Source organism: Macaca nemestrina, chromosome 15 (genome assembly GCF_043159975.1).
Source record: "Macaca nemestrina isolate mMacNem1 chromosome 15, mMacNem.hap1, whole genome shotgun sequence".
Taxonomy (NCBI): Eukaryota; Metazoa; Chordata; class Mammalia; order Primates; family Cercopithecidae; genus Macaca; species Macaca nemestrina.
This window is the reverse complement of record NC_092139.1, coordinates 18,788,099-18,812,051: the sequence shown is the minus strand read 5'-3', so window position 1 is coordinate 18,812,051 and position 23,953 is coordinate 18,788,099. Positions and strand designations below refer to the sequence as shown.

At 52.3% G+C, this 23,953-nt stretch overlaps 2 protein-coding genes across 6 annotated transcripts in view; one reads left to right on the top strand and one right to left on the bottom strand.

Moving 5' to 3' along the window:
- LOC105496467 (solute carrier family 12 member 5) overlaps positions 1-20,005 on the top strand; it is a 39,606-nt gene extending 19,601 nt beyond the window's left edge. For both annotated transcript variants that reach the window (XM_011766919.3, XM_011766920.3), the window contains exons 8-26: positions 282-493; positions 2,101-2,271; positions 2,581-2,679; positions 2,824-2,881; positions 3,910-4,084; positions 4,709-4,827; positions 5,168-5,266; positions 6,285-6,404; positions 6,811-6,915; positions 8,801-8,969; positions 11,180-11,375; positions 12,485-12,654; positions 13,106-13,237; positions 14,777-14,884; positions 16,012-16,134; positions 16,227-16,426; positions 16,760-16,774; positions 17,031-17,164; positions 17,375-20,005. In XM_011766919.3, coding sequence (XP_011765221.1) covers positions 282-493; positions 2,101-2,271; positions 2,581-2,679; positions 2,824-2,881; positions 3,910-4,084; positions 4,709-4,827; positions 5,168-5,266; positions 6,285-6,404; positions 6,811-6,915; positions 8,801-8,969; positions 11,180-11,375; positions 12,485-12,654; positions 13,106-13,237; positions 14,777-14,884; positions 16,012-16,134; positions 16,227-16,426; positions 16,760-16,774; positions 17,031-17,164; positions 17,375-17,466 — 2,497 coding nt within the window. In that variant the 3' untranslated portion in view covers positions 17,467-20,005. The remainder of the gene's footprint in view (positions 1-281; positions 494-2,100; positions 2,272-2,580; positions 2,680-2,823; positions 2,882-3,909; positions 4,085-4,708; positions 4,828-5,167; positions 5,267-6,284; positions 6,405-6,810; positions 6,916-8,800; positions 8,970-11,179; positions 11,376-12,484; positions 12,655-13,105; positions 13,238-14,776; positions 14,885-16,011; positions 16,135-16,226; positions 16,427-16,759; positions 16,775-17,030; positions 17,165-17,374) is intronic.
- Positions 20,006-20,856: 851 nt separating this feature from the next.
- The window catches only part of LOC105496471 (nuclear receptor coactivator 5), a 30,027-nt gene continuing 26,930 nt past the window's right edge, over positions 20,857-23,953 (bottom strand). For 2 of the 4 annotated variants that reach the window (XM_011766925.2, XM_011766926.3), the window contains 2 exons: positions 23,223-23,543; positions 20,857-22,771 (listed from right to left, as the gene is read on the bottom strand). In XM_011766925.2, coding sequence (XP_011765227.1) covers positions 22,182-22,771; positions 23,223-23,543 — 911 coding nt within the window. In that variant the 3' untranslated portion in view covers positions 20,857-22,181. Of the gene's footprint in view, positions 22,772-23,199; positions 23,544-23,953 lie in introns of all 4 variants that reach the window. The other 2 variants (XM_024797497.2, XM_071079207.1) reach the window with 1 other exon arrangement.

The following is a 23,953-nucleotide window of genomic DNA, read 5'->3' as shown; positions in this document are numbered from 1 at the left end:
TGCAGGGCGGCCCCCGAGACCGCTGTCCACGGTGCTGAAACACAGCGTTGCACTAATGCGGTGGTTCTCCACCTTGGCTGCTTACTAGAATCACTTGGGGAGCTTAAAAAAAAAAAAAAAAAAAAAAAAAGCCAATGGCCAGGCTTCATTTAAATTAAATGAGGAACTCTCGATATGGGGACCTGGCATCCGTGTGTTTAAAAGGTCTCCTAGTGGCTGTATTGTACAGCCAGGGCAAGGTTATGTGGCTCCCCACCTTCCTCCCTTGTTTCTCTCCCTAGGATCTGCCTCCTGGGTAACCGCACGCTGTCTCGCCACGGCTTTAATGTCTGTGCCAAGCTGGCTTGGGAAGGAAATGAGACGGTGACCACAGAGCTGTGGGGCCTTTTCTGCTCCTCTCGCTTCCTCAACGCCACCTGTGATGAATACTTCACCCGAAACAATGTCACGGAGATCCAGGGCATCCCTGGTGCTGCCAGTGGCCTCATCAAAGGTCTGCGGGGGGACAAGGGCTGGCATCCAGGGAACGCTGCAGGGATTGTAGGTTAAGCGGTCAGGATTAAGGGGCCCTCCTTGGGATTCAGCTAAATTCAATCAGCTTTAACTGAGCACCTACTCTGGGTTACGTTCTGTCCTTGGCATCAGGGAGGAGTAAGGTGAAAAGGGGACATCTCACTGCTAGTAGGAAAAGAAGTCATCAACATAACAAACAGTCACTGAGCACCTACAGAGTGCCCAGCGTTGTGCTGAGTGCTAGGAACACAAAATAAATATGCCACAGTTCCTGGCCTCAAGGAGACTAATGGCAGAAATAGATGTATTAGCAAATATATTATGCCATATGTAGATGTGCATTCAATGCACAGAGAATGCCCAGGGGAGGGAGAGTTCATGTATTTAAGATGGCAGTAGGCTTCCTGGACTCACCTGAGAAGGGTTTTGAAGGACAAATGAAAGATCTTCAGTTCTATGAGAAGAGTAAGGAAATTGCAACCAGAAGAACAGCTTGCCTAAAAGCACGCAGATGCAGAAGAGTATATTGTGTCCTTCCAACGGCAAGTAATTTGGTATGACTGGGGCATAAAGAGCAAAACAAGGTGGAGAAAGAAGCGATGCAGGAGAGGCTGGCATGAGCCAGATCATGGCAGGCCTTGGAAGCCATGTTGGAGAGTTGGGGCCACATTCTGAAGGCAATGAGGAGCCACCAAGGGGTTTTGGGAAAGGGAAGGATGTGGGTCAGATCTCCATTTTTTGAAGTTTCATTCTGGCTGCTAATGTAGATGGGTTAAAGGGGTGAGAGGAGAGAGGCAGGGGGCCAGGAAGGGGCTGATGCTGTGAGTCCAGGAGAGAAAGATGATGGTTTTCTGAATGAGAGTGATGGAGTGATGTCTGTGGGCATTACTGCAGTGCTTCTCAACCAGGGTTGTTTTGTCACCCGGGAAACATTTGGCTGTGTCTGCAGACATTTTTGGTTGTCAAAACTGGAGGGTGTACCTGGCATCTAGTAGGTAGAGGCCAGATGCTGCTAAGCATCCTACAATGCTATAGGGCAGTCCCCCACAGCAAAGAATTATCTGGCTGGAAAGGTCACTAGTGCCACGGTGGAGAGACCTTGGAATGGAGAGAAGGGGCGTATTTAAGAATTATTAAGGAGGGGTTAAAGGACAGAAGTTGGAGGTGGTATTGAAGTTGGGGAAGGGGAGAGGGAGCAGTGTAGGGCAGGGTGTCAGAATTGATGATGGTGCCATTTACTGAGATATAGGATGCAGGAAAGGAGCTGGTTTGGGGTGGGTGGATGGTGAGATGAATTTGGGACACATCGACTCAATCTGAGATGGGCCTTTATGTGCCTATTTACTCCACAAGATTGGACTATTTGATGGTAGAGACTGTGTCTGATTAGTCTGTGAAATCTCTGCACATGGCCTGGCCCAAATCAGGAGCTTAGGAAATGTCAGTGGAAATGAAATAGAGCTAAGGCCAGGGAGAATGAGATGGGGTTGATCTTGCCCCTGACATTTTGCCCCCTCCCAACTCCTGGTCCCAGAGCTCTGGTCCCCTGATGGCTGGCCTCCCCCTGAGCATTCTGTCTCCCCACAGAGAACCTCTGGAGCTCCTACCTGACCAAGGGCGTGATTGTGGAGAGGAGTGGGATGACCTCGGTGGGCCTGGCCGATGGCACTCCTATTGACATGGACCACCCCTATGTCTTCAGTGATATGACCTCCTACTTCACCCTGCTGGTTGGCATCTACTTCCCCTCAGTCACAGGTGAAGGGGAGCTCAGAGAGGGAAGACTCTGCCTGGGAGTGGATGGGGAGGAGAGAGTCGATGATGATGCTGGGAATTTCTTAGTCCAACAACCCCACCATGTAAGCAACCCCAACATTTCACTTCCCATTGGAGAGATGAGGGAATTAAGGCCAGGAGAAGCCAAGTAACACGGCCAAGGTCTCACACAAGCCAGTATGTTAGGACTAGATCCCAGGCTCACTGACCCTGAGGGTGGTGCCCTTTTTTCTCATCTGTCTGGTCCCCTGTGGCCCTGGCTTCAGTCCTAGCTGTACTTCTGTTTTGCAGGTATCATGGCTGGTTCTAACCGCTCTGGGGACCTGAGGGATGCCCAGAAGTCAATCCCCACTGGCACTATCCTGGCCATCGCCACCACCTCTGCTGTCTGTATCCTGCACGCCTGCGCTGGGACCACCCTCGGGGGAGGACTAGAGGGAGGGCAGCTGAAGTTGCTGCCTTAGCTGCTGGTGCAGGAGGGGTGGGGATGGGGAGGACTGAACTGTGGGGATTCTCCTTTATCCTCTACTGCAGACATCAGCTCCGTTGTTCTGTTTGGGGCCTGCATTGAGGGGGTCGTCCTGCGGGACAAGTAAGATAATTGGGGTTGATCCTATTCTCGGGGAGGGGTGGGTATAGAAGGCTGAGTTCTGGGAAACAGACCCAGCAGGGGGTGCTGGGACCTGTGTGAGGGGCCTGTGGGAGGGAGGCCACAGGGGTTGTTTGCAAAGTCCTCTTCTTATATTTCATCCTCCTTCTGTCTTTCCAGTTCGAGAAACTTGAATGGTGTCTCATTTACTTTAGGATAATGATACTTTCCTTTTCTTTAAGACGGATTAATTCAATAGTGTGTCTAACATTTACTGAATGTCCATGTATTGGTCACATAGACAGGAGTGGTATTTATCTGTGGTCTCTCTGAGATTCTGGAGGCAGCGCAGATAAATAACACATGGTTTTTGTACTGAAGGAGCTCTTTTGGGTGGGACTATACTGGCCAACAGACTTTAAGTGCGGTCAGTAGGGGCGGCCATATAGGAAAGCCTGGGGGCTTCAGTCCAGTCCTTCGGGGTCTTCCCAGGGAAGTCTTCTCAGAGGAGGGGAGGCTAGAAGTGTCTTATACACTTTATCTCACTTATCCTTCCTGCTTTCAAGGTTGAGCAGAGATTAGGCAGCTTGGAGGAAGGGCATTCCAGGCAATGGGGAGCCAGGGTGGAGGGAGAAATGTGCGCATGCCTGCAGCTGTAAGTGCTGGGTGTCCTGGAGCACTCATGTCTGAAGGGCATAGGCACACACAACTGGCCGGGTGGTGTAGGGGGTCCTCTCAGAGTCACTTTCCACTGGTACCACCAGGCTCCTGTAAGGGAATGCAGTGGGGGACATGGGGCTGGGACCTATGCTGGAGCCAGGCCTAGAGGCCTGGTTTTCAGTATCAGGAAATTAGAGATTTATTTTATTAAGGAAAAACCAGTGGAACATTTGAGATTCTGCCTTCCCTGTCACCTTACAGAACTTAGTCCTGTGGCAGGCACACAGTTGGTTCTGTAGTTGGTATGGAGACCTGCCCTGGAAATCCAGGTGGCACTGCTCACCCGGCATCTTCTGTCCATATCATTCCAGGTTTGGTGAAGCTGTGAATGGTAACCTGGTGGTGGGCACACTGGCCTGGCCATCTCCGTGGGTAATTGTCATCGGATCCTTCTTCTCCACATGTGGGGCTGGGCTGCAGAGCCTCACGGGGGCCCCACGCCTGCTGCAGGCCATCTCGAGGGACGGCATCGTGCCCTTCCTGCAGGTCAGTGTGGGAGAAGAACAGCTCACCCTCAGTAGACCAGCCAGGCCCCTGCCCAGAGAGACCACACAGTGACCCAGGGCCATAACCAGCCTTAGACTACCTCCTGGGCCACTTCTGCTCTGCACTGCACTGAGAAGGATGAGTGCGTCTTCGTTGGGATTTGGCCCATGGTCAGTGCATCCCTTGGAGCATTGTCTGCTCTTGGGGAAAAAATAAATGGCCCTGTTTTGGCACAGTGGTTGGTCGGAGACTTGGGGAGGCAGTCAAAGGGCAAGAAAAGGGTAGCTTTCACCATGTTGCAAAAAAAAAGACTGATGGAGCACAGGGTCGTGGTAGCTTGCTGGCTTCCTGACAGCTCCTCTCCCATCTGGTTCTCTGGAGCTGCTTTCCCCCTCTAGTGATCATTTGAACTTCATTGCACTGAGGTGCTGATGTCAGGGTGGGCAAGATGCAGCAAAAGCCTGTTATCCATTTGCATTCTCCTTGAGAAAGAGAAATGCATCTTCTCCCTACCTCCTCATTGGTGATAGGATTCCTGCCTCTATTCCACTGGTTCCCAAAACTAGGGGAGAGGGCTGAGAAGTCCTTGAGGTCTCAGTCCCATGATGATTGCTCTGTCCCCAGGTCTTTGGCCATGGCAAGGCCAATGGAGAGCCGACCTGGGCCCTGCTCCTGACTGCCTGCATCTGCGAGATTGGCATCCTCATTGCATCCCTCGACGAGGTGGCCCCCATCCTGTCTATGTGCGTGCCTGACTTCTTGCCCTCCCCACTGGCTCAGGATGTTTCTCTATCTGAATCCTGCAGCCGTTACCCATGACAACCCACCCAGACACTTTAACAACCCCAGGAAGTTCCCCACTGGTCATAGAAGCCCATCATTTGTTATAGAGAGATTCATCCACACGTGTTATCAGGGTGTGTTGTAAGGGTATTTGGCTTCACACCCCTTGCTAAGCACCAGAGCATGATCTGGCCACCTCCTGACTTCTTGTCCCCTTTCCCCCTTTCTCTCCCCACACTGCTGTTTCTGTTTCTGCCTCCCTTTGCATCTCTGTCTCCCCTGGGCCTTCCTGTGTTCCAGGTTCTTCCTGATGTGCTACATGTTTGTGAATCTGGCCTGTGCGTTGCAGACGCTGCTGAGGACACCCAACTGGAGGCCACGCTTTCGATATTACCATTGGTGGGTGTTCTGTCCCCACACTTCCAGTGAACCACTTGCTTACTTCCACCCCACTCCTCACCTCACTCCAGTCCATCCCCTCTGGGTCTAAGGACCCCAAACGTGAAGAGGACATCCTTTTTTCTCCAGCTTTTGTTGACCAACTCACATGAGGAAGGTCCTGGAGAGGGTCTCCTAACAATCCTAAATAATAACATAGCAGCATCACAAGTGGTCTTGGCTGGAATCTCTCTCCTGTCCGTGATGCCCAATAGCTCACAATGTAGCAAGGAGGCTGGAAGTCAGCTGGCCAGAGTTCAAATGATGACTCTGCACTTCCTAGCTGTGAGACCTTGGGCTGATGATGTAGCTTCTCAGAACCTCAGTTTCCTCAGCTGTGAAATGGGCATGATAGCTGCACCTGCCTGTGGGTTCTTGTGAGGACTACAGTACATGGCAGATGCTCATTGCACAGGGGCTGCAGTTTCTCTCATCATTTTCCTCTATGGCTCTTCATCCTCACAATAGGCCCTCGGTGGCAGACAGAGCAGCAATGATCATGCTTGTCCTACAAAAGGAAACTGAGGCCCAAAGAGGGAAAGGGACTGGCCCAGTGTCCCCCAGCAAGACTGTGGCATAACTGGGCTAGAACCAGGGCTGCCCACTCCTGTCTGGATGCTCCAGCTTTGCTGGTGGCCTTCTCCTGGGAGGACCTGTTTCCACTCCCCTGGGACCCTGGCCTCAGAATGCACCTGGCCAGGCCTGTCTGGCAGGGTCTGAGGCACAGGGACAGGGTGGTGTGGGGTGTCAGGAGTTGGGCAGAGCATTGGGTGGTGCCCTGTCTGTGGCTTCTCCTTCACCCAGAAGGTCCCATAGCTCCCTGATTCTCATGGGGATGATGGTGTGAGCTCCCCTAGACTGGCCTATTGCCTCCTAGGTCTTTCCCATGCCCTGCCCCATCTCCCTCTTGCTGTCTAAGCCCCGGCTTCAGCAACAACCCTGCTGGGGCTCAGAGGCTGGGTCTCTCCACCTTGTCCAGGACCCTCTCCTTCCTGGGCATGAGCCTCTGCCTGGCCCTCATGTTCATCTGCTCCTGGTATTATGCACTGGTGGCCATGCTCATTGCTGGACTCATCTACAAGTACATTGAGTACCGTGGGTGAGTGTGGGGAGTGGAGGCTGGGGTGGCTGGGGAAGGCTGAGGGGTGGTGGGAAGGAGAGGGAAGGAGTCATGAGGCATTAGGGTGGTGAGGGTGAGATGAAGCAGGGAGTGGGAGAGGATGGGGCTGGAGCAGTGGGAGAGGGTGATATGGGGTGACATTGGAAGATGGGGGGGTGGCAGAGCCTTTGAGAAATGGACAGGAGTGGTGAGAGAATGGATTTAGAAGTGATTTTCCAAGGAAACTTAGCCAAGGCTTGGGCGAGTCTGTTGGCAGGAGTGATACGCATGTCCTTTCTGAGCCTGAGAGATGACTCTGCCCTGGGGTAGCCAGTGCAGTGTAGATGGTTCTCCCTGCCCGCTGCTGGCTTTCTGCCCTCACGTGATCCCCGTTCCTGGCTCCCAGGGCAGAAAAGGAGTGGGGCGATGGGATCCGAGGTCTGTCTCTCAGTGCAGCTCGCTATGCCCTCTTACGCCTGGAGGAAGGGCCCCCACACACCAAGAACTGGAGGTAAGTGGCGAGGGTGCAGGTGTGCGTGAGTGTGTGTGTGTGTGCATGTGTACAAGGCACAGGAGATGGGGGGAAGGGAGCAGGGCCTGACTTATCCTGCTTGGTTTGTTTTGCTGAGTCGTGCCCTAAAAGCCCAGCCTTGTCTGATTCCTTCCCACCTGCAACACCGAGGCTGAGCTGAGTTCCAGACATTTGTCCTCTAACCCCACCCACTATGCTAGCCTCCTGAGCAGCCATCCATGCATTCATTTCATTATTTCCATCATTTGTTCATAAAACATGAGTGCCTGATGTATGGCAAGTCCCCTTCCAGTCTCTGGGGATGTAGGAAGCTAACAGTTTTATGGAGAAAGACACACACGGGGACAGACAAACATCAGATCATGTAGCATTTGCTCTGAGACAGGTGGAATCGTTCCCTTTGAGAGTTACAGGGGTTCTTAGGCATCTCTAGATTAATGACAATTCCTCCATTTTATTCACGTGAAAATCAGGGATGCCGGGCGTGGTGGCTCCCACCTGTAACTCAATATTTTGGGAGGCTCAAGAGGGTGAGTGAGTGGATCACTTGAGGCCAGGAGTTCGAGATCAGCCTGGACAACATGGCGAGACCCTGTCTGTGCTAAAAATACAAAAATTAGCCAAGCGTGATGGCGTGCACCTGTAGTCCCAGCTACTCAGGATACTGAGGCAGAATAGCTTGAACCCAGGAGGCAGAGGTTATAGTGAGCTGAGATTGTACCACTGCACTCCAGTCTGGGTGACAGAGTGAGACGCTGTCTCAAAAATAAAATAAAATAGGCCAGGCGCGGTGGCTCAAGCCTGTAATCCCAGCACTTTGGGAGGCCGAGATGGGCGGATCACGAGGTCAGGAGATCGAGACCATCCTGGCTAACGCGGTGAAACCCCGTCTCTACTAAAAAATACAAAAAAAAAACCAAAAACAAAAACAAAAAACTAGCCGGGCGAGGTGGCGGGCGCCTGTAGTCCCAGCTACTCGGGAGGCTGAGGCAGGAGAATGGCGTGAACCCGGGGAGGCGGAGCTTGCAGTGAGCTAAGATCTGGCCACTGCTGCACTCCAGCCTGGGCGACAGAGCGAGACTCCGTCTTAAAAAATAATAATAATAAAATAAAATAAAATAAAATAAAATAAAGGGAAATCGGAGGTCAGAGAGGATCTCACAGGTCACAGAAGGCAGATCTGGAGATGGAATCCTCACACCCCACCTCTTAGCCCTGGGTGCTGCATGCCCAACCCCTCATTCATCTCCCTGTGTTTCACCTTGCCAAGAGTAGAGCCTGGAACCCTGACCTAGGTTAGGGCATCATTGACTTGTCTTTGCCAATGTCTACTAAACTGGGCTCCCAGAACCTGGGACTCTATTATTTATCTGTGAATTCCCAAATGCTCAGCACGTGGTCTAGCCCAGAGTAGGTGCTTACAGAATGCTACGAGGTTGATGGGTGGTTAGAGGACTAAGATGGCTAAATGACTAAGGAAAGGGATGCGTAGATGGGTGGATGGGCAAGTGTATGTACATGTGGGAGGGCAAAAGGGCAAATTGATGGATGTAAGAATGGATGATAGGTAGGTAGATGTGTGGATACTTGAGTGAATAATGCGTGTATCAGTAAATAAATATGCATATGAGTGGATGACTGAAGGATAAAATAGGTGGGTGGGTGGTTGAATGGATAGATAGGTGAGTGAGGTGAATGGAGAGATGGGTCGATGGGTAGATGGATGGATGGGTGGTGCGGGGTATAGGTGGATGGGACAGATGGTTATAGAGGAGAGATGGTTAGGTGACCTGGTGATGGGTGTATGGTGTGTGGGTGGTTGGTTATATAGTATATGGATCATGTGACTCTGCACTCTCTTCAGGCCACAGCTGCTAGTGCTGGTGCGTGTGGACCAAGACCAGAATGTGGTGCACCCCCAGCTGCTCTCATTGACCTCCCAGCTCAAGGCAGGGAAGGGCCTGACCATCGTGGGCTCTGTCCTTGAGGGCACCTTTCTGGAAAATCATCCCCAGGCCCAGCGGGCAGAAGAGGTGAGCAGAGGCCCTGGTGGGCTTGGGAAAAGGTCAGGACACTTAGGAAGACAGTCTATCCTTTTGTACTTTTCCTTCCTCATCACCTTCAGGATCAAAGGAGGTGCAGGCATTTCTTTTCTCTTCCTTAGAGGAAGAGCCTAAGGGCCTAGAGAGTGAGTTCTTTAGAATTCAAATCACAGAGTGAAAGACCATCAGAGGCAGAAGGGCCCATTTTATGGATAAGGAAACTGAGGCTTAGAGAAGTCAGGTCATACGTCTGAGGACAGGAAATGAAGATTCAAATTAGGACTCCTTGAACTCCTACTCTGGACTCCTTCCTGCCAACGTATAAATCTTTCAAGGTGATTTCCCAGCTTTGGACTCTTGATCCCTACAGTTTGGGGTTGACAAGGTGAGTATCCACATTTGATACAGGAAGAAACTAACTGAGGCCCAGAGAGGGAAAGGTGCTTGCTGAAAGTCACAAAGCTGGCGGGAAGCAACATCAGGATTTGAACCCAGGGCCCTGCTCTGTGTCACCTTCTCTTGGCTCTACCCACTAGTCCACGCTTACGGAGCAGCCTACAGAGCCAATGTGGGCTGTGGTGGCCAGTGTCTGCCTTAAGCACACAAAGAGGTGATTGGATCCCAGGGATAGTAGAGGAAGTAGGTTTTGTCTGAGGGTCAGGCCTTTCTCCCATCAGAGCTGTGGCTAGCAGTGGAGACAGAAAAAGAGGCCCGAGGCAGCAGAGGTGAGATGGGGAGGGGCACCCCTGATGGCTTGCGACAGTCGCTGCTTCTGCCTCACTGGGCTGTTCACACCGATCTATCAGGGCCCAGAGCTGGAGGCCTTGACTGGTCAGTTCCATTCAACACGCGGTGACTGAGAATGTGCAGTGTGCCAGGCATTGGGCGAGGCACAGGGGAGATGGAGATGTTCAAGACCAAGTCCCAGCCCTCGAGGTGCTCACAGGCTGGTGGGGAAGACAGAGCATACACAGAAGGCTCTCAGACCCACCGGATGTCGATAAATACTGTTAGAGTTAATAACATCAGAGTCGTACAATGTGTTGTGTTTACGATTCCTCAGGCAGGATACTAACTAAGCCCTATGTGCATGATTACATGTGGTTCTTCCTATTCCTAAACAAGGTAGGTGTCCTGACCCCTTTTTGACGATAAGAAAACCAAGACTCAGAAGTTAGGCGACTCACCCAAGGTCACACAGCCAGGAGGTGGCAGAGATAGGAACTGAACTTCTATCTCTTTGACTTAGGGGTGGTGGTTAAGAGTGTGGGGGTTGGAGTCAGACTTCCCTAACTTGAATCCTCACAGTAAAATTAGCTGTGTATCCTTAAACAAGTCTTCATTTCTCCAAGCCTCAGTTTCCTCATCTATAAAATGAGAGTAACAAGACTATTTCCCTCGTAGTGCAGTTTAAATGGGGTGCCCTTAAAATACTTATTATGCTACTTAGAAAGATTGTTGGCCGGGCGCGGTGGCTCAAGCCTGTAATCCCAGCACTTTGGGAGGCCGAGATGGGCGGATCACGAGGTCAGGAGATCGAGACCATCCTGGTTAACATGGTGAAACCCCGTCTCTACTAAAAAAAAAAAATACAAAAAACTAGCCGGGCGAGGTGGCGGACGCCTGTAGTGCCAGCTACTCGGGAGGCTGAGGCAGGAGAATGGCGTGAACTGGGAGGCGGAGCTTGCAGTGAGCTGAGATCCGGCCACTGCACTCCAGCCTGGGTGACAGCGCGAGACTCCGTCTCAAAAAAAAAAAAAAAAAAAGAAAAGAAAGATTGTTGAAACAAATTGTCTGGCTGTGCAGAGAAGCCCAGTTTAATTCTGGTCTGGATGGGGGTGGTATCTGAAGACAGCGACATTTGACCTGGGCCTGACAGGGCATCATGTACAACTTGGCAGGGGCGTGTGTCAGGGTGGTGGTGGAGAGCATGTCGGGCAGGGGGGCTGTGTGAGCAGTGGCAGGGTGGCAGAAAGTGTATGTCAGATCATGAAGAACCTTGATTGATCAACAAGGAATGGGGCACAGAGATGATGGGGAGCCATGTGCCATTCTGGAGCCAGAGACTGACATGATCAGAGCTGAGCTTCAGGAAGACTGGGATGAAAGGAGGGGAGAGATGGGAGGGAAGGAGGCTACAGTGGGCGCAGCCAGGGCCAGGGAGGCCTGAGGCTGGTCCTTGTCTGGTCCCCCTCCCCTAGTCTATCAGGCGCCTGATGGAGGCAGAGAAGGTGAAGGGCTTCTGCCAGGTAGTGATCTCCTCCAACCTGCGTGATGGCGTGTCCCATCTGATCCAGTCCGGGGGCCTCGGGGGGCTGCAGCACAACACTGTGCTTGTCGGCTGGCCCCGCAACTGGCGCCAGAAGGAGGATCATCAGACGTGGAGGAACTTCATTGGTAACGCTGTCGGGGGCTGGGGACGGAGGAGGGGTGGGGCTGGGGACGGAGGAGGGGTGGGGCTGGGGGCAGTAGAGGGGTGGAACTGGATTTCCACTCCTTTGGGCCGGAGGGGTGTCCTAAGCCCTGCATGCCAAGTGTGGATTCAGCATATGCAGGTGACAGCAGTCAAGGTTGGCCACGTGCCAGCCACTGTGCTGGGCGCTGGGGACTCCGCTGTGAACGAGACAGTCTTGGCTCCTGCAGCGCTTACAGGCCCTGGGAGGAACACAGTGCAGGGCAGTGGGAAGAGTTACAGCTCTGAAGTCACAGAGGCTGGGCCCACGTCTCAGCTCTGGTCCTTCCTAGTTGTGTGACTGTGCACACGTGACTTACTCCCTCTGAGATCAGATTTCTTGGTAATAGTAGGTAATAGTATATATAATAACTAATGTTTCTAGAATGAGCTCTGTGTGCCAGCAAGTTGAGGCTTTCTCTAATTCTCTCATTAGTCCTAGGAGGGCTCGGCATTGTTATCTCCATCTTTTTTGGTGTGAAACTGAGGCACAGAGAGATTAAGAAGTTTGCTTCTGCAGGGTTCAGTGGCTCACGCCGGTAATCCCAGCACTTTGGGAAGCCAAGGCAGGTGGATCGCTTGAGCTCAGGAGTTTGAGCTGGGCAACATGACAAACCACAGAATAAAGGAAAAAGAAATTTGCTCCAAGTCACAAAATGGGAAAGCCAGGTTTTGAACCAGCCCAGAGGCTACACTGTTAGCTAAAAGCTATTCTGTCTCCTTTAGAGGTAGATCACAGTTACAAGGTGTTGGGAGGATTCAGTGAGGTCATACATGATGGATTCTTAGTAATCAGAAAGGGTAGGTGATGTTATTGCCATTTGACAGGTGGGGAAACTGAGGCCCAGAGAGGTTGAGAGACTTTCCCAGATCTAAACAATAAATATGTGATGGGGCCTAAGCGATGCTGGTTTTCTGACCACTCAGCCCATGGCCAAGGCCACGTGGAGTGGGGCAGAGTGCTGGGTGCCAGGAGCCCTTGTGGCTGCTGCTGGGTGTTGGGAGAACCGGAGTCACTGTTTCCCCCTCTGGACCTCTCCTCGGCCTCCCTCAGAGCTGGTCCGAGAAACCACAGCTGGCCACTTAGCCCTGCTGGTCACCAAGAATGTTTCCATGTTTCCCGGGAACCCTGAGCGCTTCTCTGAGGGCAGCATCGACGTTTGGTGGATTGTGCACGATGGGGGCATGCTCATGCTGCTGCCCTTCCTGCTGCGGCACCACAAGGTGAGTTGTGTGTGTGAGTGTATGCATGTGTGAGTGTGTGTATGCATGTATGCATTTGTGTGCATATGTGCACAACCGCAGGTCAGACTCATGGGCTCTGGTCAGGGTCAGCTTCCGTGTCCTTCCTCCCCTGTAAACTCCTGGGAATGGGATCCGCTGACCTCCTTCATTCTGAGATGTTAGGAACTGATGGTTTCTCCTCTTGCAGGTGCACTGCTGCAAGGAGAGCAATGCTTAGCCCAAGCCAGTGATGCTTTCTTTAACAGGGAACCCTCAGACCTAAGCAGGGAAGATTTTGTAGAGAGTGGCCCTCAAGACAGAGGATTTGGGGTCTGCGTGTATGTGTGAGGAGTGGGTGGGAAGAGGGGAAGGGTAAGGGGATGGGGTCTGGCCCTGGATCTCCTCATCACATCTGGGCTGGACCTTTCTGAATCCCCTTCACCACCTGCAGGTCTGGCGAAAGTGCAAGATGCGTATCTTCACTGTGGCCCAGATGGACGACAATAGCATCCAGATGAAGAAGGATCTGACCACATTTCTGTACCATTTACGCATCACTGCGGAGGTTGAGGTGGTGGAGATGGTGAGTCTCCTGGAGACACCACTGGGGTTCCACCTGGCCCTCTTTCCTCTTGGCCCCAGCACCAAGTAGGGCAACTCTAACACCCATCAGCTTATGATGCTAGATCCCTTCCCCCTGCTCCGCCTCTTAGCCTCTCACATATTCAGCCATCTCTCTCTTCTCTATAAAAATAGCCATGTCTAGTGCTTATTATATGCCAGGCACTGTTCTATGCACTTTATATGTATATCGATTCCAACAATAACCAATGAGATAGATACAATTATCAGCATTTCCATGTTACAGATTAGGAAGATGAAATGCAGAGAAGTACAGTTATGCATTCATTGCTTAACAACAGGGATATGTTTTGAGAAATGTGTTGTGAGGTGATTTTGTTGTGTGAACATCATAGAGTATACCTACACACACCTAGATGGTACAGCCTACTACACACATAGGCTTAGTGCTCTTAGGCTACAAACCTATACAGCATGTTACTGTACTGAGTACTGCAGGCAATGGCAACACAGTGAGAAGTATTTGTATGTCTAAACAAATCTAAAGCCAGGCGCAGTGGCTCACGTCTGTAATCCCAGCACTTTGGGAGGCCGAGATGGGAGGATCACGAGATCAGGAGATCGAGACCATCCTGGCTAACATGGTGAAACCCCGTCTCTACTAAAAAATACAAAAAATATTAGCCGGGCATGGTGGTGGGCGCCTGTAGTCCCAGCTACTTGGGAGGCTGAGGTAGGAGAATGGCGTGAACCCAGGAGGCGGAGCTTGCAGTGAGCCAAGATTGCACCACTGCACTCCAGCCTGGGTGACAGAGTGAGACTCCGTCTCAAAAAAAAAAAAAAAAAAAAAAAAAAAAAAAAAAATCTAAACATAGAAAAATTACAGCAAAAATACAGTAATCTTACGGGAAAACCATTTTATATGCTTTATGTGCACTATGCCATTGGCGCACGTACAATGGTGTTATTTGGCATGTGACTGTAATTTGCCCAATAACACACAGTACATGGCAGAGGCAGGATTCAAACCCAGACAGGATGACTCTAGAGCCTGTGCCCCTGGTGATTATCCTGTAGAACTTCTTGTCCAACCATCCTCTCAATTCAAGTGTCCATCCACCCATCCCTCTGTATATTCATTAATCTACCTATGTATTCATTGAAGTATTCATTCACTTATTCTCCCATTCATTCTTGCATGTATTCATTCATTGCTTTGTTCCTTTTCTTCTTTCCCTTCTCCATTCACCCAGGTGATTAATTAATCCACTCATTCATTAGTTCATCCATTCACATGCCTGGTCCTGTGCTGGGCTGAGGAGGGAATGAGCTGCCTGCCTTGCAAGAGCATTGCCCTCTCTGCTCCATCCTTGCCTCCTACAACCCTTGATAAAATTAATGATTGGGTAGGGAAGCCCTAGGCTGCCAGAAGGAAGGGGGTCTTCCTTCCTGCCCTTGGCCTTTCACCTGGGCTCAGACCTCATGCTTTCCTCTGTGTCCCTCTTCCGACCCCCCAACCCCAACCTCTGTCTGTCCACAGCATGAAAGCGACATCTCAGCTTACACCTATGAGAAGACGTTGGTGATGGAGCAGCGCTCCCAGATCCTCAAACAGATGCATTTAACCAAGAACGAGCGGGAGCGGGAGGTGAGGTTGCCCTGGCTGGCCCCTGAGAGCCTCAAATTGCTGCCAGTTCTGGGTCTCAGGTTTAGGATGGCTCAGGGCTGACACTCCTGGCATTTCAACTTCACCCTCATCTCCCTGATTCCCCCAACTACATCTCCTGACGCTGATCTCCCAGACAGCAGGAGTACACACTGCAGCTTCACTGCCAACCTCCCAGCCAGGCGGCAGAGGGACTTTGGCATGGGTGACAGATCTGCTCTGTATGTGACTTATGGGGCCTGAGAGAGAAGAGTGGATGCTAAATACATATGGATGATGAGTCCTCAGGGGTGTGGGCTGCCAGTGTGAGGGACAGGGCTCATGTAGAGACCCTCAGAGAGTGGGTAACAGATGGGTGTTTAGGGATATAACTGATGTGTGGGAGTTAGGGGCAAATCCCCTAGGGTGTGACTGATGGGATCTCAGGGGTAATGGTGATGAGCCCCCCACAGAGTGTGGGTGTAAGATCTTCTAGGTGTGGGTGATGTAGAACCACCAGAGTATGGATGAAAGACCCACCCAAGGGAGTGGAGTCCTTGGGAAAATGAGTGGTGCTACCCCAGCTGGGGACAGAAGGGCTCCTGGAGGTGGGTGATAAGTTGCCCAGGGAATGGGTGGCAATCCTACATGTGAAGGTAATAGAACCATGGGTTATGAGTCTCCCAGGGTGGGTAATGTATTTATCAGAATGTAGTTGATGGATTCTCAGGGGAATGAGTGATGGGTACTACTTTGAGCTGGGAAGGATGGGTCCTCCAAGGCTGAGTGTTATCCAAGGGAGATAGTAAAAATGGTAAAACATGGCATGGCCACTGACCAGTGGACTGCCAGGACTGACATTGGGCCATAGTGCTAGGACAGAGCATTGCTGTGCCAAGGTTAACCCTTTTGTTGCCAGATGTTGGGGAGGTCTGGGGTTCTGGAGAGGAGGTGGGGCAGGCAGATCAGTGGTGCAGTAGCTATTTGGTCTCAAATCATAGCAATATTTTAACAACTGGTACAGTTCCAGAAAGTGCATCCTGGCTGAACATCACCTCTAGTGATAGCTCTTTGCAGGGCATGGGTGGTGACTCCCAGCAGAGCTGGCACCAACCTGTGTCACTCCCTAGATCCAGAGTATCACAGATGAGTCACGAGGCTCAATCCGGAGAAAGAATCCAGCCAACACGCGGCTCCGCCTGAACGTCCCAGAAGAGACAGCTGGTGACAGCGAAGAGAAGCCAGAGGAGGAGGTGTGCAGCTGGGGTGGTTTGGCTCCAACCAGTGGGAGCACAGCACTTGGCCTCCAAAGGACTCACCTGCCATCTCTTCATTCATCCCTCAGGTGCAGCTGATCCACGATCAGAGTGCTCCCAGCTGCCCCAGCAGCTCTCCATCCCCAGGCGAGGAGCCTGAGGGGGAAGGGGAGACAGATCCTGAGAAGGTGCATCTCACCTGGACCAAGGACAAGTCGGTGGCAGAGAAGAATAAGGGCCCCAGTCCTGTCTCCTCTGAGGGCATCAAGGACTTCTTCAGCATGAAGCCGTACGGGCCTGGGGGCTAAGGGCTGGGGGATGGGAGGAGCTAAAGGGTCTTGCTCCCCATGGCAGAGCAAGAGAACAGAAGGCATCCTGCTCTGTCAGCCTGCAGACCCAGTTCAGACATTGTCTTGGTTTCCCCATCTGAGGACTTAGGGGGTTGGGCCCCGTTGCTAAGGCTCAGAATTCCCAGTTGCAGGCAGCAGAAAGGTGAATGGTGTGGGGGCTGGCAGAGCAGGACTCAGGGCAGGTGACCATGGCCCCAGCCCCCAAGTGTCTTCCTCTTTTTCTGACTCTGCTCTTTTTCTTTCTCTCTTTGCATCTCTTGTGTTTCCTGAAGGGAGTGGGAGAACTTGTAAGTGCTTCAGCATTTTTTCATTCTCTCTCCTAGGATGGCCAGGGTCCCTACCCTTCTCACTCTATTGTGAACCCCTAATTGGTGCCACGACCTCTGGGATCTCTGAATAGCCCAGCCTGGAGAGGTTTAGGATTGGTGGTCCTGGGCTTGCAAGAACCAGTCCCCAGCAGCCCAGTTCGGGCTGGAAGGGCGACTGGCTCCAATCTTCTCTACCCTCGGCTCACGCGGTCTCCACTCCTCCTTCCTGCCGCAGGAACCAGTCCAATGTGCGGCGCATGCACACGGCGGTGCGGCTGAACGAGGTCATCGTGAAGAAATCCCGGGACGCCAAGCTTGTTTTGCTCAACATGCCTGGGCCTCCCCGCAACCGCAATGGTGACGAAAACTGTATCCTGGAATTAAAATTGGGGGAAAGAGGGAGGTGGACATCAGGGAACCTGGGTCCTCTCTCTGGGATGGAAGAGCTGAGCTGTTCCTGCCTCCGGATCAGCACCTCGGACAGGGACACGGGCGAGAGAGGTCCTGTGGCAGCCGAGCGCGACCCCAATGTCGTCGGGAGGGAAGGAGACCTTGTCTTTCTCCTTGACCGGCTTTCAGACATGGAATTCCTCGAGGTCCTCACAGAGCACCTGGACCGGGTGATGCTGGTCCGCGGCGGCGGCCGCGAGGTCATCACCATCTACTCCTGAGAGCCAGGACCTGCCACTCGGGCCCGAGCGCGCCCGGCCCGCGGCTCCGGAGCCCTCGCCGCGCCCCCCGCCGCTGTCACCGTTTACATACAGACCCTGTGCCCGTGTCCTGGCCCCTTACCCCGCTGCCTGAGGCCCGGAGGCCACGCCTGTCGGGGCTGACTCGGAGAGGGCGCCCCGCCGCGCGGAGACCAGAGCTCCTCAGTGCCCGGTTGGCCCGTGGGTCTGCGCTGCCCTTTTTCTGAGCCCGGCCTCGTCTCGCCGGAGGAGACGCTGCAATAAAGGTTGGGAGAAGGCGCGGAAAAGAGAGGAGCTGGGGCCTTGGGGACCCCCAGGTATTCCATGCGGCCCATTCCTCCCCTTCTCACGCCCGCCGCGGTCCTCGCTCTGCGCTCCTCCGGCGCTGCTCCCTGACTCCCGGCGGCCCGGAGGCACGCGGGGTGGGAAGGCCGCGCTCGCTGTCTCCGCCGCCCCTTCTCGCCGAGCCGTGGGGCGCGGGCGGCCGAGCCTATACATAGTGTACAGGAGACATCGCGTGTATTTTTAACGTCCCCATATTTATGTGACTAGAAGCGCAACAGACTTCTCGCCGCAGTCGAGCTCTCCCGCTGGGGGCACTGCGGGGAGACAGAGGCCTCGGGAAGCTGAGTTTTCCTTGACGTTCAAGTTAGAGAGCGAAAGTGCTTTAGGCCCAGGCGGGTGTCGTGGTGGTCTCGTTCCCTCGACACCTCCGTCCCGCTCTCTCCTCTTCGCCCTTTCCGCGCACCCTTGGCTTCCCATCCTCCCCTCCAGTCCTTTTCGGAGATGAGGTGAGACAAGGGTCCAACTTTTCCTGGATTCGCCTCCCAGCGGATGTGAGCTTCCACTGCGGCTGCAGAGACGCAACCTCTTCTCATCGGCTCTTATGCAAGTTGGGGCCAGGACAGGGGAGGGGCGCTCCTCAAGGGGAAGAAACAAAGAGGCCCGCGCCCCACCGAGGAAGCCCCGCCCCGTGCCTTCGCTGGGGAGCAGGCGTCTCTCCTCAGTTGGCTTGTCGCCTGCTCCCCGTATCCCATGGCTCCTCGCCAAAGACTGAAATTGTGGAGCTGGAGGGCGCCCCCTCCCCGGAGTTTCCTCCCTGGGACAGGTGAGGGAGGAGGGGACCGATTCTGGTTTAGGGGCCGGACCCACTGGGAGGCCCCAGAGCCGCCCGTGATGTTCCCTCCCCCGTCCCCATCTGGCAGCTCCTGCCTCGCCTGGGGGACCCAGCCGCCTTTTCCGTGCCCTGGGGCCGGGCCTCGCTGCTTAGCAGCGGCCTCTAGCTCCGTCTCCCGGGGACCTGGGCCTGAGGGAGGGCTGGAGTCGCACGCGCTTTATCCTTAGCGCCTGTCTGCTCTCCTCTAACTAGGACCCAGGGCCTTTGGCTTCCCCAACTCGTCCTTGGCGCTTCCGCTCCACCAGCCTGGTCTGAGGCTTGCTCTGTCCTTAGAGAAGGCGCGGTGGCCGGGTTCCCTTCCCCTAGGGCACGTTTCTAAGGGGATCAGGCACTGCATGCTCGTTCCAGCACCATCTGGGACTGGGTACAGTACCTCCAGCCCCAGGGCCCTGACCTGCGCACCTAGATAGACATCTCCCCCACCTCCCAGAGCTGGGGCCACTGAGTACTCCTGACCTCACCACCTCTTTTCCTTTGAGCCCAAGGCAGAGCTGGAGCTGGCGCCACCCAGACAGGGTCCGGTGTGGCTGGGGTTAGGTTTGGAGGTCTGCCGGTTACACCAAGTGCCCTCTGAGATTCGATCAGGGGACTGGATAGATTCTTTCAGGTAATCAGGAAGCTGGAGGTGTTAGACACCAGCCCCCTGCATCCTTCAGTAGACCTCCCTCTGAGAACCACAGCCAGGTCCTGCCTTCTGGGGGCCTGAATATTTCGGAGCTGACATGGTGGGCTGTGCAGAAGGGGGCTGTATCAACATCAATTAGGGAACCAAAGTTGCACTATCTGGGCCCAGATTGTCTGGTTGGCAAGAGCAAAGTTTCCGTTGATGAGACAGACATCCCACAACAAAAACCCAAGTTTTCTGTGCTACATGTGCAATATTTGTTATGAATGTTATCACAAGTCATTCATCAAATTATCTTTATAATCACTGTAGTTAGATGTTTCATGTCCATTCAAGTGACTTTTATTCTGAGTGCAATATTTCAATAGCCTTGTAGTGATAACTAGTGTTGCTTTTGTTTTAGACGATCTATGTGCAGGGCAATGCAATGAAGTTGAAAACCCTTGTAAATAGGAGAGGTTGCAAACCAAATCAAGAGTATTTATTACTATTATTACTATTATTATTAGGCCTGCCTTTAATTTTTAGTGTAAGTGTTCAGTATTCCGCATCCTGCCTCAGTATTGATCTTGTGTTCTTCGTGCCAATATGAAAGGGAGAGGTTGGTTCTTTCCTTTCTTGTTGAATGCTCCCACTTAATGCTTTATGGCTTTTACTGTATTACTTTTTTAGACTCCCGTCTGCACAAAATGCAATAAAAATAATTTTATTATACCCTTCATGGCCTGAGATGTGCTGTTTAGACACTCCAGGGGGCCCTCAGGAGGACCCCACACTCTTAAATCAGAAACACTGACCCCCACTGACAGAAAAGATGGGCTAATGGTCCAGGTCTGGTGATCTAATTTATCTACCGATAGCTTTGGGGCCCTGGCCTGGAGGGCTGCACTAACATCATCTCCTAAGAGACTGGCAGGCACTTACTAGGTGTCAGGCCACACTGGCATCTTCTAGGAGGTAGTGAGCACTTTCTAAGTATAGATGTCAGGCTGCACTGATATCCCCCAGGAGGCAGTAAGCACTTACTGGTGATGCTCAGTGCTCTCAGCACATTGGTCCCTAACCCACCGGAGGCCTATGCCACCCACTTCACCACACCCAACCCAAGCTATTAAATGCTCTTCAAGGCTCCTTCAGGTTCTATGAATTCTGCCAACTCCTTGCACAATGGGTAGAACAGAGTAGAACAGAGTGTGGCAACTAAGACAAAGTGCAAACAGGAAGTGCCCCCCGACCAAAGGCCACCAACCACAAATGGCCTCATCACATCCTGTTTTCCTTTCCTAAAATAAGAGGACAAGGCTGCTGACACAATGAATGTCTACCAGAAGCAGGATGTTGAACACAGCCTTGTAATTAGCCAATAGGGTTTTGCTCTGGACTGTTTAATTAAAGCCTCTAACTAGGTGAGCCACCTATGAAGAGAAGGCAGGGTTCAAAGAGGTTCGAGGCTGGATCATATGCCGAGGACAAGAGGGGAAAGACAAGAGTCCTCGAGACAGGAGCCCTCACCTCTGACTTGGGGAAAGCATCCTGCAAAGAGCATATTCACATCCAAGAAAGATGAACATAGCTTTTACTTTTTTCATTTTAATTAAAAAGTAATCATTTCATTTTATTAACAACACAAGAGTTCCAAAGAGGAAAAAACAAAAAACCACTATATAACACAAACAGGTCAGAACATAAAATGCTGCCATTTGGGGACCTTGAATTTTGAAACCATTGCTTGCTTAACCACTGGCAGGGACTCAGCTGAAGTCGCTGCTCTCCCTCACCCCTGCTACAGGACCTCGAGATTGATCCACAGGGCTCTACTGAGCATAAACCCTGGGGGGAGGGCAGTTTCCTGGGGCTCCATTTAGAACCACAGCCAGAAGCCCTCCCTCTAACAATTTCATTCTGGTGCAAAAGTCATGAACAGCCGCCTATCTCGAGAACATGTCCAGCTACCAGAAGTCTGACATCAAAGTGGTCCCTACCTCCTGCTGCTCAGGAAAGAGTAAGAGTCTAGACAAAAACAAGAGCCTGGGGTTTTGAGCCAAAAGCCCAAAACAAATCACTGAAGAAACGGGTGTTCATGGCCAGAGTCTCAGAATCGACTCCATGGAAGTGCCGCTGGAGAGGGGGATGCTGACAGAACTGGTAAGGGGGAAGAGTGGTGGGGCCCAGATTCACAGTTTGGTAACTGCTGCTGACTGGAGCTGTTCAGTTCATTGGAGATCTTCCAATGAAATGAAAACAAAAAAGAAAAGAGAAAAAAACAAAAAACAACCTTGGCTCAGAGAAAAAAATTCTTTTTTCTGTGGCTGCCATGGCCATTCCTCAACAATCCAGAGTGGCTGATTTATGAATCCTCAAGCAGACCCCAAACCTGTGGGGTGAGGGTATGATGACACTGTGCCTGCCAAGGCCAGTTTGCTTTTCTTCAACTCTAGGCAGAAGTTGCAGGCAGGAGCTTGAGCTCTGGTCAATGTGTATGAAGCTGGAAAGTCTTGGTAGGTTCACAATGAACAAAGGTGCTGCCTACTGACATGACAAATGCCATTCCATACTTGGCTAGCTGGGCCTGGCTCCAAATCCAGTAGACACAGGGACTGGAGAAACCCCATCAAATATAAGCCCAGACACCTGTACTGCCCCAGTGACCCTGGAGATATTTATTTTCTACAAAAAACAAAACAAAAAAAAGATACAGCCCCAAATGCAGTATAAACTTTGTAAGGAATAAGCAACACAGCCTTGGGCAGAAGAGAGAGCAGGTGGTAGAAACTGATGACACTCGATGCCGGCCTGGGAGCGCAGAAAACATCCTCCAAACAGCTCTATTTAGAACACAGTAAGTAGGAGGCGGCCAGGGGATGAAGGGACTGGGAAGAGTTGAAAGATTTAGCCTCAGTAATGCCTCTGGTAAGATCCCATGGGGGCCTGTGGCTGCCCCATCTGTGCTGTGGTCTGGCTAACCAGGTGGGAGAGAGCAGGGCCACTCTGGATCAGGGTATCCAGAGCCTTCTGTACACTTGGATTGTCAAAGTTGATACCTGTGGAAGACACGGGCCTCTGGCTAGCCATGTTGCTAGCAGGTGCCAGGCGACTGGAAGGCTGGCCAAAAAGCCCCTGGGAAGGAGCCCCAGGTCTGGGGCCCATGTTCTGAGCAGATCCTCCCTGTCCCAAAATGCTTGGAGGCTGATTGCCAGAGGCCTGTGATCTTTGTTGAGGCTGGCTGTTTGGTGCTGTGGAAAAATTCTGGTTTGGGGTGTTTCCGGCAGCAACCGAGGGGGATGCAGAGCTGCTATTGGCCGTCACCGTGCCACTATTGAAGAGGCTGAGGATTTTGGCCTGAAGCTCTTGCTGGGAGGTGGGGGGTGCAGATGGAGTGGGTGTAGCAGAGGGGAGCACTTGGCCGCTCTGGAGCGGTTGGGAGCTTGGCTGTGTCTTCAGCGAGGCACCCGAGGTCGCCCCGAGTGGTTGGCGGGAAATCGGGCCTGGAAGACAGAAGAGGGAGGTATCTGGTTCAAAGTACCCCCCAAGGGCAGGAGGCCTAGCAGCCAAAGGAAGAACAACAATCACTGAGTCACATCAATCATACAGTACACAGACTATAACATCAATTTTCCAAAGAGGCCGCTTCATGATATGTGCTGTTTACAGAAAACAATAGGCTAGTTCCCCTAGAGAACTGCTAAAAAAACAAAAGGGCATCCATCCTGGGAGCCAGCAATACTAGTCAATCCACCACATTAACTACAGGGATCAGCATTCAGTACCCAAATATAAAGTTATTATTAACATTATATCGGCATGGATGGCCCAAGGGATGGACTTATTTCCCTTACCCACTCCAAAGAGCCCTGGGCCTGACACCCTCCCAACAGAGCCTGGGGATTAGAGAAATGCAGAGTCAGAACTTCACCTCGGCCCTGCCACGTAGCTCACCAGGCAGAGAGTCGGTGCTGCTCCTCATTAGCCGCTCCTTCCGCTCTCGCAGGTAGTTGATGATCTTGTCAGTCTCTTCAGCAGTGAGGTACCTGTTGTCTGCCAGCAGGTTAATGAGGCTCTGGATGGCTGGAGGGTGGCCCCCACGCACTCCCTCCTCAGGGCCTCCTCTCTCTCTTTCCTGCAGGATGGCTTCATCGGCCATCTTGGCTGCCTGTCTGGCAATCTCCTCACGTTCCTTTTCCCGGCACTCATTCTTGTAGCGCTCATAATTTCTGGCCACCAGCACCATGGCATCTGCCTGGGGCATGTTGCGATGCTCTGTAGGAGGAAATGACATGAATTATTTTCTTTCATGACATATTTAAGTGCCCACCTGCTGCACTCTGTCAAGTCTTTCCTAATCTCATACCAGCAAGAAAATCATTTTGGTGACAAAAAGCCTTGAGATTGAGAGTAGGGTAGTGTGGAGGGAGAGATGAAGGGCAGGAAGGGAAGTGAATGAATACCTTTGGTGGGGACATGCACCTTTGTATACAGCTGGTTCTTTGGGGGAATTCCTAGATCACAGACTTGTAGTAAAAACCAAAGAAACATGACAGCCTCCCGCAGATTCAAACAGACCATGCGGGGAACAGCCACGGGAGGCAGGCCCAACAGACTCTAGACCAGCAGCAGGAGGCCAACAGGCCCCTCTGGAAAGACGGGCTCTCCACTGTGCTCCTAAGGAC